The 15039-nt window shown below is 34.2% G+C and overlaps 1 protein-coding gene across 8 annotated transcripts in view; it reads left to right on the forward strand.

The window, feature by feature from the left end:
* The window catches only part of LOC117604759 (opioid-binding protein/cell adhesion molecule homolog), a 212436-nt gene that overhangs the window by 160184 nt on the left and 37213 nt on the right, over positions 1 to 15039 (forward strand). For all 8 annotated transcript variants that reach the window (XR_013062166.1, XR_013062165.1, XM_076688261.1 and 5 more), the window contains 3 exons: positions 9857 to 10026; positions 13327 to 13537; positions 14152 to 14263. Coding sequence is in view for 6 of the 8 variants with exons in the window: in XM_076688261.1 (XP_076544376.1) it covers positions 9857 to 10026; positions 13327 to 13537; positions 14152 to 14263 (493 nt within the window). In the remaining 2 variants the exon portion in view is untranslated. The remainder of the gene's footprint in view (positions 1 to 9856; positions 10027 to 13326; positions 13538 to 14151; positions 14264 to 15039) is intronic.

Below are 15039 nucleotides of genomic sequence, written 5' to 3' on the forward strand. Positions count from 1 at the left end.
AACTCCAAAGGAACAAGACAAATTCCCACGAGCTCCTAAATGTAGGACAGTGAAATATCACGTGTGCTAGGACAACTGTCTGTAAAGGGTTTTGAATTTCTTTCTGGACGACGAATTTAAATCCACTTTTATAATAGAATATCTCGACGAACGTTCATTTTCGGATTTCTCTCTCATCCCTTTCTTCGGTAAATTAAAACCAATTATATAAATTGCGACTCTTTGTAAAGGTTTGAAATTTCATTCTGGACTATAAATTTACATCCACTTTTGTGCCTTCGTGAACGTTCATTTTTCAATTTTTCTCAATCTTTGTTCCATGATTGAATAAAATTAATTAATAGATTTCAGATTTTTTTTGGACGAATAATTTATATTCAATTTTATAATACTTTGGTGAATTTTCATTATGTAATTCTTATTTCATATTTTCGTTCAGTATGTTAAAGCCAATTCAAAAGGTTTTAAATTCCTTTTTGGACGATGAATTTAGATTTAATTTGATAACAGATTATCACATTTTTGATCAGTCTGTTGAAACCAATATTTAATAAGTTGAAATTGTCTATGAAGGTTTGAAATTTGATTGGATGATTTTAGGTATAATTGGAAATGAAATTCGTGATTTTATTTATTCAAGAAAATGGAGATTTGCTCTCTTCTTTTGTATTATGTACTTGTTTCTGTGCAGACAATAACTTCTATATAAAACAGTTTGCGTAACTATAATAAGTGGATTTAAAAATCAGAGTATGATGGTTTGCTATCGTGGGTTATCCCTATCGTGTTATAATTTTTAATTACGAAATAAAGTTGCCGGTCGGATCGTAATTGCAAACACAAAAGCGGATAACGCTGTGCAATTTCGAATTATGAAATAATGGAAAACTATGTGGCCGCGGTGAGAGTACAAAGCAATCTCAAAAATACACTGTAATTTCGTTGTTATCGTTATTTCGAAACTTCATTTCCAAGCGCAAACTCTCCTTCTATGTAATCTAAAGTAATACGGAGATATTCTGCGTGTATGTATCGGTAGAAGGGAGAAATTTGTATTTAAATTAATTGACTGTGAATTATTTTTTAAGCTATAACCCGTTGACGTTGGTGTAATTAGGGTCTTCTGGGGGCGAGGGGGTTAGACCGTTAAAAAATCTTGAATTTATGAATTGTGAGATCTGAAATTTTGGAATTAGAAAATCTTGGAATTTGGGAAATTTGGAATTAGGAAACCTTGGAATTCGAGATCTTGGAATTTGGGAATTCTAAAATTAAGAAATCTTGGAAATTTGTAAAATCTGAAATCTTGATATTCTGTAATTTTAGAATTTTGAAAATTTGGGAAATTTCTGATTCTAGACTTCTCTAATTTCGGAATTAAAAAATCCTGGAATCTTAAAATAGGGGTAGGTTCAGTCACCAATTTAATGGCGATGGTGCAATGGGCGAACAATTAATAGTTAAGTAAAAATATCCGACTGGATTAAAAATGATCCAGATCGATGCAATAATTCTTTGTTAACGAAGGTGCATACATCACTTGGTTAAATCGCTCCAATTACCGAAAGGAAGTTAGGTGGGAGTAGAATCGTGAAACACGAAAAGTAAAAGAGTATCCTACGTGGCTCTTCGTGACGGATAACAGTAAAAGGCGATCGACCACTTTTCTAAACACTTCCGGCTAGAAGGACCTTTCTCCCTTCGAACGGAACTGCAAGCGTTCTTCACTGAATCGTGGATATCAATTTTAAAAGCACACCATGCAAATCGTGTTTCACGCGAACAATACCGCGAAACGATTAAATATTATCTTCCACTTAGTTTGAAATTTTTTAAAGGTACATGCTGTATGATTTGCGACACCATACGCGCCATTGTTCCACCTCATGTATATGTAAAATAGCTGCTGCTACCTTTAATAGAGTTTAGGACAGCAATTTCTAAATTCATGATAGAAATTCTACGCTATTATTCAGAAACTTGTGAACAATTTTTTTATTTAATTTTAATATTTAGTACAGGAATATCCATATTAGTAAGAAAGGGAAATTAAATTAAATTTTTCGTAATTCAATTAGTGGAACGTTTTATTATTATTTTCTTATAGAAATTTTATTCTTTTTACAAAAATTATAACAGCGTTTATGGTCGCAAGAATCTAAAACTCCCGCAGTAATAATTTAGACCTACCATAGAATGTCAGGTTTCTGTAAACACCTCCGTGTATTATTTTTTCACGCGAATAAATAGAACTTCCTTTCAACATCGACGAAGTTGCGGCAAAGGAGTGTACGCCTTTGAAAGCGTTCGATACGTCCACTGATTTCTCAAAAATGCTTCTGAACTCGATTCAGTAACGACACAAAGAAATCGCGAAGTGAAGAAAGGAGAGGTAGCAAAAAGAAAAAGAAAACACGCGCACACATAGAAAGATGAGAAAAGGGTGCTCGTAATACGCAAGTACTCGGTGCCTTCTCATACTCGGCCAGTATTTCTTTAGCTTTTGTACGGGTATTTCGTGAGAAAACACGAGACAAGTTGTGACGTTGAGCACATAAGCTACTTGGATTTAAAAAAAAAAGAAAGAATAGGGGAAAAAGAAAGTTTTCGCATTACGTGGAGCACTTGCGCCCCGAGTACCGCGACCGGTTTCGATTTAACAGCGTTCCAGTAACCCGAATCTCAGTATTTTTGTTGCAGAGCTACGTTCTTCGCAGTAAACGTCCCAACTTTTCTATATCTCGTATTTCTCGGCTAAATCGGATCATTCTGACCAGTATTTTCCGGTACCTTTATTAATTCCTCGTTTAATAACCAAACAGAGTTTAAGCGGATGTTAAATTCAGGATTTAGAAAGTTGGTAGAAATGAATAACGGAGTCTGGGTCAATCGAGACTCGTATTTATAAAAAATATACAAGAATATTAACCTGAAGTTGAATGTGTAATTTTTAAACAAAAGAATTTCATACATTTTTAGAGGGAAAGAATTGAATTAAAATTGAGGCTCTCTCCATGGTCCGCCATCGGAAGGGTTAATTAGATAGGAGTTAAGATAGGTTCTTTCCATAAAAAATTATTGAAATAAGTAACTAATTTAACTCAAATTTTATCTGAATAGAAATAAATATTTAGATCGAAATGTAATTAAATAGGAAACAAAAAATCAGTACTAGTATTTGTGATTTGGGATACTTTAATGTCACAGTAAAATATTTTTACAGTTGGCTGTTCCCAGAACAAAGAATTACATAAAATAACAAGTTTGTCATTTCATTCGAAGCTGAAAATCCGTTTCATGCATTTGTTTGGACGCGAATTTCGTAAGAGATCGTATACAAATATCGAGGGCATGTTCCACCTAGATTTCGAACGGAAATAGGAAAACGTTTGATGCATACGAAAACTGTATCCAAAACAATTTGATTCTAAAGCGATCGGTAGAATCCTAAAATCCGGATCGGATAAAATAATTATTAAACTGTTTGAACTGTACGATTGTCTTCCAATTAATTATGTCCAGGTGTTTGTATTTTATATATCAAGTTATATAGAGTTACGATAAAACTCATTAAAATTATGTCAACGTGTCTAAAAATAATTTGCAACAACAGGAAGGAAGAAAGATAATTCCGCGCATTAACAAAAATTTTCACCTCTGAAATATACTTTCATCGTATAAAACAGAGTGCAAGAGGATATTTCCCTCTCGATTTAACGCGATGCTGTTACAGAAATGAAATAACAAAGAAATTTACCTTTACACTTTATCTTTATGGAAGAACGGAAATGAAGTAAGAAAGAACCTCTTCATTTTATATATTCCAGTGCAATAGAAAGGGGAAGAAGGCAGGAATTTTATTCTTCAAATACTTTATTTCTCGTGAATCATGGAAACTGAAAGGATATAAAGAAACTTGTACCATCATAATTCATCTTTATGACATCAGGCTAAATTAACAATGCCTAAGAAGTTTTCCCCTCTTAATTCGGTACTTTAATTATCTGAATTAATTATGCAGAGGATAATTGAATTTTTCAAGCAATAGATAAATTATTTTCTCTGATATTAGGAGAGATAACTCTAGGAGGGGGTACCAGTTATAAAATATTGAAAATATATTATTTTTCTTATTCAAGAATTTTCCAAAAAATTATTTATTTTTATTTTGTACTTTCAAGATTAAAATAAAACTATAGAAGAAGGGCTTCAACACTATTGTATAGGGAAATGACTCAAATATTTCACTTTAGATTTTAGATTTTATTTCGCTTTAGAAGTTAGAGTTTATTTTACTTTAGAAGTTAGATTTAGGTTCCATGATGACCGGTAGTTTTGTCATATAAGTTGATGATTTGTTACATAAGAAGCTTTGCTTTTGCCTTCCATGTCCACATCAGATTTTGTAACTATTTCGGCAAGAATGGTGATTGTCAAGAATTGCAGCTACTGAAAGTTTCTGAACAAGATTTTATTGTATCTCAGTTTTTATATTTTAGTTTGGAAGCAATGAAAGGAACAAATAAGAAGAAATTCCTCGTACGGTTGGGTTTTTGCTTTTTACGTAAAACGATGGAAAGAACGTCTCTGAAGGTTATATGGATCGTCTTGTATAGCACGCTCCATTTTGTACGATTTACGTAGCTCGTTTCGTATTTACTCTCGAAGAAAGGCAAGTTCGTTTGAATAAACACGCTCGTTAATCGTGGCAACTTGCATTCACTGACTCGAAAGGGGGAAAAAAAGGAGAAGAAAATTTGAACCGAGTGCACACGGTTGCTCTTTCAGAAGTTGCTACTTCTTCGTGTATGTACTAGGATAGACCAACCAAAACTGTTGGTCGTTTCGAGGCACAGCGATGTTTAGCAAGTGAACACATTAGTTTTTAATTTAAGGGTAATGGAAACTTAAGTTGTCGACAGTTTCGTGGTGTACAATCCTAAGTGTTGTTGCACCCAGCATCCTGAAAGAATGATGCAAAAGGAAAAAGAACAGCAGATTTCTAGTTAGAATACGTCCAGAATTATTGTAAAAATATTTAGGTAACATTTGAATTTCCTTCATCCATTTTGATTTACCTTATTAGAAATCCACTTTTCTGTCATTGTATAATTTTCAAGTTTTCTGTTTTTCAAAATCGATCACTTCTTATATAAGAATTGAACAGAATTGGCATAATTCTAATTCAATTCTGTATTTCAATACATGAAACTCTTTTGTTAAAAATTCATATATTTATCCATATATTAATTCATATATTATCCAGAATCCACTGTTCAAGAATCAAGAAAAGCAAATCCACGTCTGATATATAATATTGTTGTAAGTTGTAACATTTGAATTTTCATAGAAATCCATTACCTATATTATTAGGAACTGTTTGATTTACTTAATTAGAAATTCTCAGCATTAGAAACCCTTACCACTAGAATAAATAAATAATAGATCGTTGGAGAAATGGTTCCATTGGCCCAGTTTTCCTCTCCACTGTGCTATATCCATAACTACCCTTTGGAACTGAAAGTTCAATTTATCTTTCCTTTGAGGATAACATGTGCTAGACGTATCTAGATATCAAGAACGTAACCTACTTCGATTTATTAAAGAGCCATTTAACAGTATTTCTACCCTCGGAATCTTTTTAATCTACCGATAGTATGAAGTTTCATTTACGAAGAGGAACCTTCTTGGTTGGCGATAACAAAATCTTTGTGAAAAATTCGTGCGATTTCTGTAACAGCGAGTGATTCGAGTTAGAACAATCGTTGAAATCTCGTATGAATTATCTTAAAGGGTACAAGACAAGGGATTCAACATACTTACGAGTAAAATTGCATTAGTGTTAATGTTATTCGTACGAAGCCGTGTGTACGAAAAGGAAGCTGGAGAAAGCGTGGAGTGCACTGCTTCCGGTATGTGCTAACTTTTAGAGCGAACAAGCCGTAATGTTGAGGACACGAGCCACTTGGATTTTAGCAAGAGGTTTCGCATTTCGTTCTCACTTACCAAGACTGCAACGAGATACTTCGACGATGTTTACGAACCTTTCTCACTGCACTCGCAATATGAGCAATTCTACTGTTTCGTAAGAGAAGAAAACATAGCGGTGATTGCCTTCAGTCGAGCAATAAATATTTGCTTTTGTTGTTATACTCTTTACTGGATTGCATTTTGACAGTGGGTGTACAATTATCTTCAGCCCTTTATAGATAGACATTTTTTCATACCCCTTTATCTCTCTAGATTTTCAAAATTTTTTAAAAATTTCATTTAATAAAAATAAAAATAGTTCCATTTGAAAAATTAAATTTAATTATTCTCAATACATTTGGTTGATTCTAAGTTAAAATAAATCATTAATCTCCACTTTAAAGGGTTAGATTGTCCATTAGCAGATATTCCATTTTCAATTATTTTTATTCCAAGATAATGATATTAAATCTATTTTGCCATTAAAAAACAATAGTTTTTTAAAGAAATTAATTGAATTTTGCTAATGGACAATATAAAATTGTAATCTGATTGGTCCATTATCTATTGAGAACAATTTCTGAAACGTTTGTATAGTTATTTTTATCAAACTTTAAAGTTTGAAATTAAAATGCCATAAATGGCATGCTGTATTATGTAAACGTAACAATTTAATGAAATACCAGTTATAACAGAAGCAAATCAATGATACAATTATGAAAGAAGGAAAATTGTGCATTGAAACAGAAAACGAATTGTTTTCTGTATTTTTAACAATATCATTAAGAAAACAATATAATTGCTCGAAGACAATTGTAACTGGATAAAAGAACGATGGGAACCGATGGCCCTTTTAACTTCAGACTTTTCTCATTAAACATTCCACAGATGTTAAAACATTTCTACTATAGGGATCGAGGTATAGAAGTGTTCCACGAATCTCTCGAATGGTGTTTTTCTTCGGAAACTATCCGTCGACGAGGAAACGGAAGTTGGGTGGTGGCAAAAGTTGGCAAAAAGTACCGGCGCGTTTCAACAAACGGCGTCTATCAACGAGTGGTCGGTTTCGTGCCGTTAACAAGCGCCCGAAGTTCTTTTTTTTTTCCATCGAAGAATTCCAAAACTAAAGTTCAAGTGAAACGACCGGGGTTAACGATCTCGAAATTCAGAATCACCTCACCTCCGAGTAGTTCTAAGTTTTAAATACCCCTTCATCTTTGGTTCGAGTCGTACATTTGTAAAGGCGAGCTTGATGAACTTTCCACCAATTTTCGTTCAATTATTTATTTACCGAAGAGTTTCGGGTGAAACTTTAACACGTTCGCTGCACGAGGGAAATGAATAAAAATAATATAGAAAACGTGACGAATGCATTCTTGCAATTTGACAGTATTCTCAATAAAATTATAGCAAGGAATTGAAATGTACGTGCAATCGCAGAAATGATTAATCGGACGTGAGTGAAATATGAATCAATAATTAATCGCACGTACATCCGGTGTTGCGAGAGAATCGCGTGCCCGTTTAAGGGTCCTTTATAATGTCCACCTTTTTCACCTGTCACTCAGAAACTGTACGTTGTGTGCCGTTTTCGCTCGCCAGCTTTTCACAAAAGCGCTTCGTTACATAAAACGTTCCAGTCATATAAGACATTCTGTCACCAGTCGATCGATGGACTTGAGTGGGAAAAAAAACAAAAAAACAAGCATCACAATTGGTGGCGTGTTGTAATGGAACACGTGACATGGAAGAAATACTTCATTTTTTGATCAATACCTTCATCGAGTTTTCACACATGTTGCTTCTGGAGCGTGTCGAATGAACAATGCTCTCGATTCGAATCAATTCCATTATTATACGTGGTATTAGCAGGCTGAGTACTGCGGTAAAAATTTATGTAATACGGCACATTGAAATTTTAATTATTGAATATATAAATGGCTAATTTTTCAATATTAATTTGTGGGAAATTTAAAATTTTGTATTTCATTATTATAAGCGGGGAATGGGTTGTCTTTCTGCAATTATTATAAATAGATAGCGATTGGCGTCAGACAGGTTAGTCTGACGCCATAATTGTGCTTTGCGTGTTTTAGGTTAGATTATGTTAGGTTAGTTTCTTTGCCAAAATGGCGTCGAACTAACTTCAAAAGTATACCAAAACCACTTAGCTTTACATAGGCATAACTTTTGAACCATTGAAGTCATAAAGTTAAGACTTGCATTTTTGAATTCTACGTATCGATAATTATTAAATAGCAAAAAATAAGTTAATAAATTTGTGTCCCCTAAGGTTTAATAGCGAGTAGTTCCAAGATAGCTCCTTAAACTTAATTAAAATATGAGAAGTATATGATAAAATAGATTTTCAAATGAAAAATAGGGAAAATAACCATTAATTGAAGTTCAAGTTGAATACAAAGGCATAGTTCCAAAGCAGACAGCAATTCTTTCTTCGTTTTTGTGATTTATGTCCTCGACTATTATGATTCTAACAAGTTCATTCCAGGCTGATGATGTTTTCACCGACTTGTGTTGAGGTTCTTAACGCCTTCAAGAGTTTCTTTACACATCTTAGCAAAGTCGGAAATTGCACGAAGCTTTTTCGTGCCATGACCTCATAATTTTCAAGTCTCTTCCTCGTAAACACGCCGACCTTATAAAGATCAAGAGTTGTTTACGAAGTTGGTGAGACGTTTTTCCGCTACAGTATGCAGATTTAATTATAGATATATTAAAATTTTCTTACTGTATTTGCTCAATATTTTCAAACCTTTATAATGTCATTTACAACATCATTTTATAATTTTTCGTTCCAACCCAGGATTTCCTTCAGCCTTTATTATTCCTTAGAAATAGAAATATCAAGTTGGGAATTAAATTCCTGATTTTTTGAAAAATTAGTAAAATTCTGTCATCGAATAATTAGAAAAATTGTCATAAACTCAATAATAAATTCAATTGAAAATTCTTATTTCATTACATTATCTTTATCTTTATCTGATCACGAGACTGTGCTCTCATAAAGTTGGAGTCTTCAGAAATTCCTCGAATTTTGCCTGCACGGGAAACGCTTTCTTCGCGTGTATTTACGTTCAGTCTTCAATATCGTGCTCGAATCAGATCAAACAGATGAAAGCAAACTCCGGACCAGACACAACTAAAATATTCCAGATGGAGCGTCGACTCATCTGTGTCAACGATCTTATGAACTATTTTTAATAAAGTTGGCAAACTGAGATACAAGCTTCCACGAAGCGAAACCAGGTCATGAGTAACATAGGAATGATATTGTTACGGAAAACATAAGCGTGTAAATACAGGTTTAAAAGGATGGTAGTCAGGGATTTGAAGTTAACTCTTCGAAGACAGATTCTCTAGCTTCCTAGATGGATGCAGGATCATCCACTGAATTCATTATACACTGAATTATATGTTAGGTACATAGAATAACAAGAGAAATTTAAAAAACAAATATTTTTCTACTTTAAAAACTAGTGAAATGCATGTGCATCGTTGCATTTTCAAACAAAAATATGGTTCTCTTTAAATTATTTATTATTTCTAATTTGTAATAGAAAAATGGGTATGATTTTTATCTGAGAAAATACTAGTAATGTACAACTTTATGTACAAAAAAAAGAACTATTTATTCCATAGAATATCGATACAGCTTTCACAATAACAATTTTTTCATATTTTCAATAGTCTGCAAGATATTCATGGTTTTTTCGTTATATCAGAAAATATTCAGCTGCCCCTCGATCGATGGATAGTTTCCATCCATCCGGCTAACGAAATTATGCAGTGAAAATAATCGTGACACCATTACAGATTCATGGTATATGGAAATCCTCTTAACAGCTATGTTTATTGCTTTTGACAGAGTGCGCGGCGAAAAGCAGCGGTGTGTCGGTGGAACACCATCCGTCTTCTTACTGGGAGCAACCCTTTAGCCAGCCTTACTTCGACAACACGACCAAGAGGGAGACCACCACGACCGTCGGCCAATCCGCTTACCTGCACTGCAGGGTGCGCAATCTTGGCGATCGTGCTGTAAGTTTCGAGTTTCCTTATTGGCATGACCTCCTACCCGTGTAATAAGAACGCGAGAGAAATCGTGTTTCACGGATGAGTAGCCGGCTGATGAAACGGTCCGGTTTGTCGCACTCTGTCCACCTACATAGTACACTTTTCACTCGGACTTTTACCCGGCTTCCATCGATCCTGGATTTCCTGCCAATTTCTGCCGCGATTCCTGAACACCTGATTCCAATCCTTCGAAACGATAGAACGTGGCTTTTTTTTTTTTACTTTGACATACATTTACTCGATAAATGCTGAGATTTAACTTTCGTTCGATTCTATTAGGTTGTTGCATATTTACTGACGATTTCATGACTTGAAATATATCAATTTAATGTTTAATGTTTAAAGAAAATTATGGTATAAAGGTTTTATCGATATTTGTTAATTACCAATTTTGAATTTGATGACATAAAACTATTGCCAAATAGTACTTGTATCATATCAATTTAAAGCTTGAAGTTTGAAGAAAATTGCCGTATACGCATTTTATTAATGTTTGTAACGTGGAATGGTTTGATGCCAGTTACAGCAAACAGTGACCGATTACAGTAGTTACAGCCAACGTTGGAGTCTGGTCACTCGTTACTCACTGTCAGATCTGGCAGAACGTCTGTGTCGACTGAAATTAGACGGTTAAATTTTTGGAAAAATGATATTCAAAAGAGAAGCCTAAAAATGAAGTAAATTAAATTATTTTATTTGACAGTATAAAAGAAAAGTTCCATTTTTCTTTATTTCTACACATAGAGGGATCGTTGTATTTTGAAAGTCCACGAAAATGTGGCAACTTGAAGTGATAACTGAAATTGTTTAGTCCGGCATTGTACCAGTAAATTGCTCATAAATCCCCGAGACAAGGGCTGCTATCCATGGCCATCTTAATGGAAGGTACTTTTGCGGATAAGTGCACGGGTCACCGTCGAGTAGTGACATTACTCGTTATCGGCGTTACTCATGCATCACCGCATGACGCATAGGAACCCGTCAGAATCCAATCACCGATCGTAATCGACGATAAATCAGATTTCCCTTCGCCTCGTCCCCACTTCAGCTAGTGTGCACCATGTTCGACTCTCTATCTACGCGAACCCAGGCGTTTATATTCGCGGCGTAAAATCAACCTGGCAACACTCGGTGCCATTGTCGTTCCGTACAACAGCTTCGGTGCCATTCATTGTTTCCTACGGTATACATACGCGTGTATCATTGAAAAAATTTTTAAAAAATATCCAGAACCATTTGCAAGGCAAAAGCAATCATTGGTATGTTATTTGGTATCGATTGGTAACAAGAGTGGTGAAAAATTAATAGGTGATTGATAAAATTGACGGATGAAATATATATATATATATATTTTTTTTTTATATTTGAAAGGATTGACTCGAAAAATTCGTGCGGCTTAATTAACACGATGAATGCGATATTGATAACGTTGGGTTATAATTACAATTACTCGAGATACGTTTCATTTTTCAATCGATGCTTTCCGATTGATACTTTTGCGCGAGCAATGTAATATTGGTGTCATTTAAAATTCTCTTTCATCCCCTTCTCTTTCAATTACGTTGAATTCATGGTGATTGTCACTCGATGTGTTAAGAATTAATTAGAGTTTCAATTTACTGACTCGTAAATTTAATTGTATGCCAGGGCGTTTAATAATAAATTACTCTACAGATTCGTTTGGTTTAATTGAATTTCAAATTTAATGGCTGAACTACCGCTCAAAACAAATTGATGACACACAATTGATTTCAAAGTGTCTGAAGTGGAGAAGGAAAGAAATTTACTCGTTTATAGTTATTTTTAATATAAAGATTTTGATAGTTAATCAATTTTTTATTTTTAAGGTTTATCGGGGAAATAATTCGGGTCGGGTTCTCGCACACCTTTGCTATACTTTTGATACAACAGACACAATATTTTTTCAATATTCCACCGTTATAGCAATCTAGGATCTAATAACCAAGTACGATTTGCTACAATTAATTTTCTGCTACGACATTTTACGGGTATCAATTCTCCGTTTTCAACACCGTTCAACACAGGGGATAAACGTTTCGCCGATAAGCCATCCATTTTCCAGTCTCCCTGCTCGCTGCTGTTCTAATTATATCTGACCGAAAGTTAAATTGAACCGTGAAATCTTTTTTCTCGCGAAAAATTACGGTTGCAACGGGTTCAAGTCCAAGGTAATTGAGCTCGATGGAAAGCATTATCCATTGGACCAAGATTATTGCGGATCAGGTTTAAATGTTTTCACGTCGGGAGCTTTGATGAAGATTTTTTTCCTGTTTTTTATTTTTTTTCCTCCTCCCCGAAAGTAATACGAAATTCGAGATACAGGGTGCATCGGATAGAGGGAAGATTTTCTCGATAATTCCATGCCGGATTTACCAAAGCGCAGAAACATAAATTCTACCTCTGTTCCGTTCGGTTTTATCCAATAAATATTGAGTTCGTTTTTGTAGAATTATTCGAGCGTAACAGTGAAAGATTATAAGGATTTATTGTCGATGATATGCTCTTTTTTAACATAATTTATTAGTTAATAAAATTTTTCATATCCCTTTTCAGTTTTAAAAGTCTTTTCAGAATAGATATAGAATGAATATGTAATTATTATAATGGTTCTTGTTTTAATTACTTAGGGATATTACATGGATATTTAGAAATTTACAATATGTTTCGTGACTCTGAATAATTTGTATTCCGTAAAGTTTCATTTAATATTAATGGATGTGCATGTTACCGTGATATTGTTATTTGTAACCTTATTACGTTTATTAAATTATTTCCTTTGGTGTTTCGTGTATGTGATAAGGAAACGTTTTGCGATAAATATTTTAATTGAATATATTAATTATATTAATAATATTATATTATATTTCGCGTTATTGCTGTCCATGCACAGCAATGGTATACTATTTAGTCTGACGATAGCACCGGTTTACTACTTGGTCTGACAATAGCAGTGGTGTACTACTTGGTCTGACCACAGCACTGGTATACTACTTGGTCTGACCATAGCTTTGGTATACTACTTGGTCTGACCATAGCACTGCTATACTACTTGATCTGAACTCGTGTTATACTACTTGACCTGAAAACGTGTTATACTACTTAACGAGTCATAGTTCCTTATTATACTACTTTCTCTAATCCCAATGCATTATACATTCACACTCAATAGAAAAAAAAAATATTTTAACGTAAATGGTTTCCAATTGATTGATAACGACATAAATTACGTTGATTTGTTTGCAGGTCTCGTGGATCAGGAAACGAGATTTACACATTCTCACCGTAGGCATCTTAACATACACGAACGACCAACGCTTTCAGTCGTTGCACACCGACGGTAGTGACGAATGGACCCTGAAGATTAGTTCACCACAGGTGCGAGATAGCGGAACGTACGAGTGTCAAGTCTCAACCGAACCGAAAATCAGCCAGGCTTATAACCTGAGCGTAGTAGGTGAGCAAATGTATCAAATAATATTTTCAAAAGTAAATTCTCCAGAAATTTTGCAATTTTTATTTCAACAGAAATTGCTATAAATCGATGCTATTGTTGTACAATCGATTTATTTTCCATTTCGATGGAAAATATTCATAGGGAAATATATTCTTTGAATGATACATATTGACTTAGCGAAATCAATTTTCCGAGCTTCTCCAGTACGAATAGTATGAATCGAGTATTCCAAATGGAATTGATATCCTGATGTACTTTTACAACTGATTCAAGAAGAAGCTATCTTTTCAAACTTTCAATTTAAATGTTCGCTTTACCAAAGCACTGCTGCATTGAATTCTTCATAAATCGAAATTGCATCAGTTTTCTCAGTATTAAAATAAAATGTCAATATCATATATTAAAACTATAAAAATTATTTTATTTCACAAAATTATTTCACTTATTTATTTTACTTCTATTTAAATAAAATATAATTCCATTGATATGCAAGGGTCAATAGTCTACTGACAATGAATTCATTAAATAAAATGATTATTATTTTAATCGAAGGTACTATGATCTGTTCTGTACAGAAATCCATTGATTTAATGACGGATCTATTATGTTCGCAGTGTCAAAGGCGAAGATTAACGGTAATTCGGAGCTGTACATCAAAAGCGGAAGCGACATCAATCTGACCTGCATCGTACTGCAGACACCCGAGCCGCCGTCCTTCATTTATTGGTGAGTTTAATTGGACTTTCTCGAATTCAATTTACGTTCGAATATAAACGCCGAAATTCTCACCCGTGACACGAACAAACTTTCACCGATGAACTTCTCTATAGATCATCGGCGGCTACGGTTTTCCAAGGTCTCGATTACACGCTAAAACGAACGGAGAACGGTACTGCTGATTGGCACACAGCAAAATCATTTGCTTCGTCGGAATTGATCCCTTTCTTCTCGTTGTTCCCCCCTGTGTCGATTGTAACCTGGGAATGATTTAACTGCGAAAAGTTCATTGTCTGATAAAGAATAGCGAAGTGGAAACCGCTTGGAAAGTGGATCACAGATTACACACGACGTTCGTCTTAATTATTGATTATTCATTCAATTTCTAACGAGAACGCACTCTTTTTTATCCATGTTGCTTGATTTTTCAATTACTCCCTCTAATTGGTATAGTTCGTGAAAAGAATATTAATTAATTCAGAGTATACTCGCGATTAAATCAGAAATTTTCCTAAGGAAAATATCGATAGAGGGAAAGCAGGAGTTCTCAAAATTTTAATTTTGACGAAATTATTATTGAAAGCAATATAATTTTTCATTATTATATTATTAAATTTATTATATCATTGAAAAGTACGAATAACAATAAATAGCAGTTCGAATTTTTCCGCGCAAACTAAGCGCGAGTGGTGGGGAGCCTCTGACCTATATATAGCGGGCCTCCTCCCCTCCACTGTCATTCTTCTCGGGAACGCCCAAGAGGAAGGACGGAAGTCTGGGAGGGG

The sequence above is a fragment of the Osmia lignaria genome, chromosome 5, assembly GCF_051020975.1.
Source record: "Osmia lignaria lignaria isolate PbOS001 chromosome 5, iyOsmLign1, whole genome shotgun sequence".
NCBI lineage: Eukaryota > Metazoa > Arthropoda > Insecta > Hymenoptera > Megachilidae > Osmia > Osmia lignaria.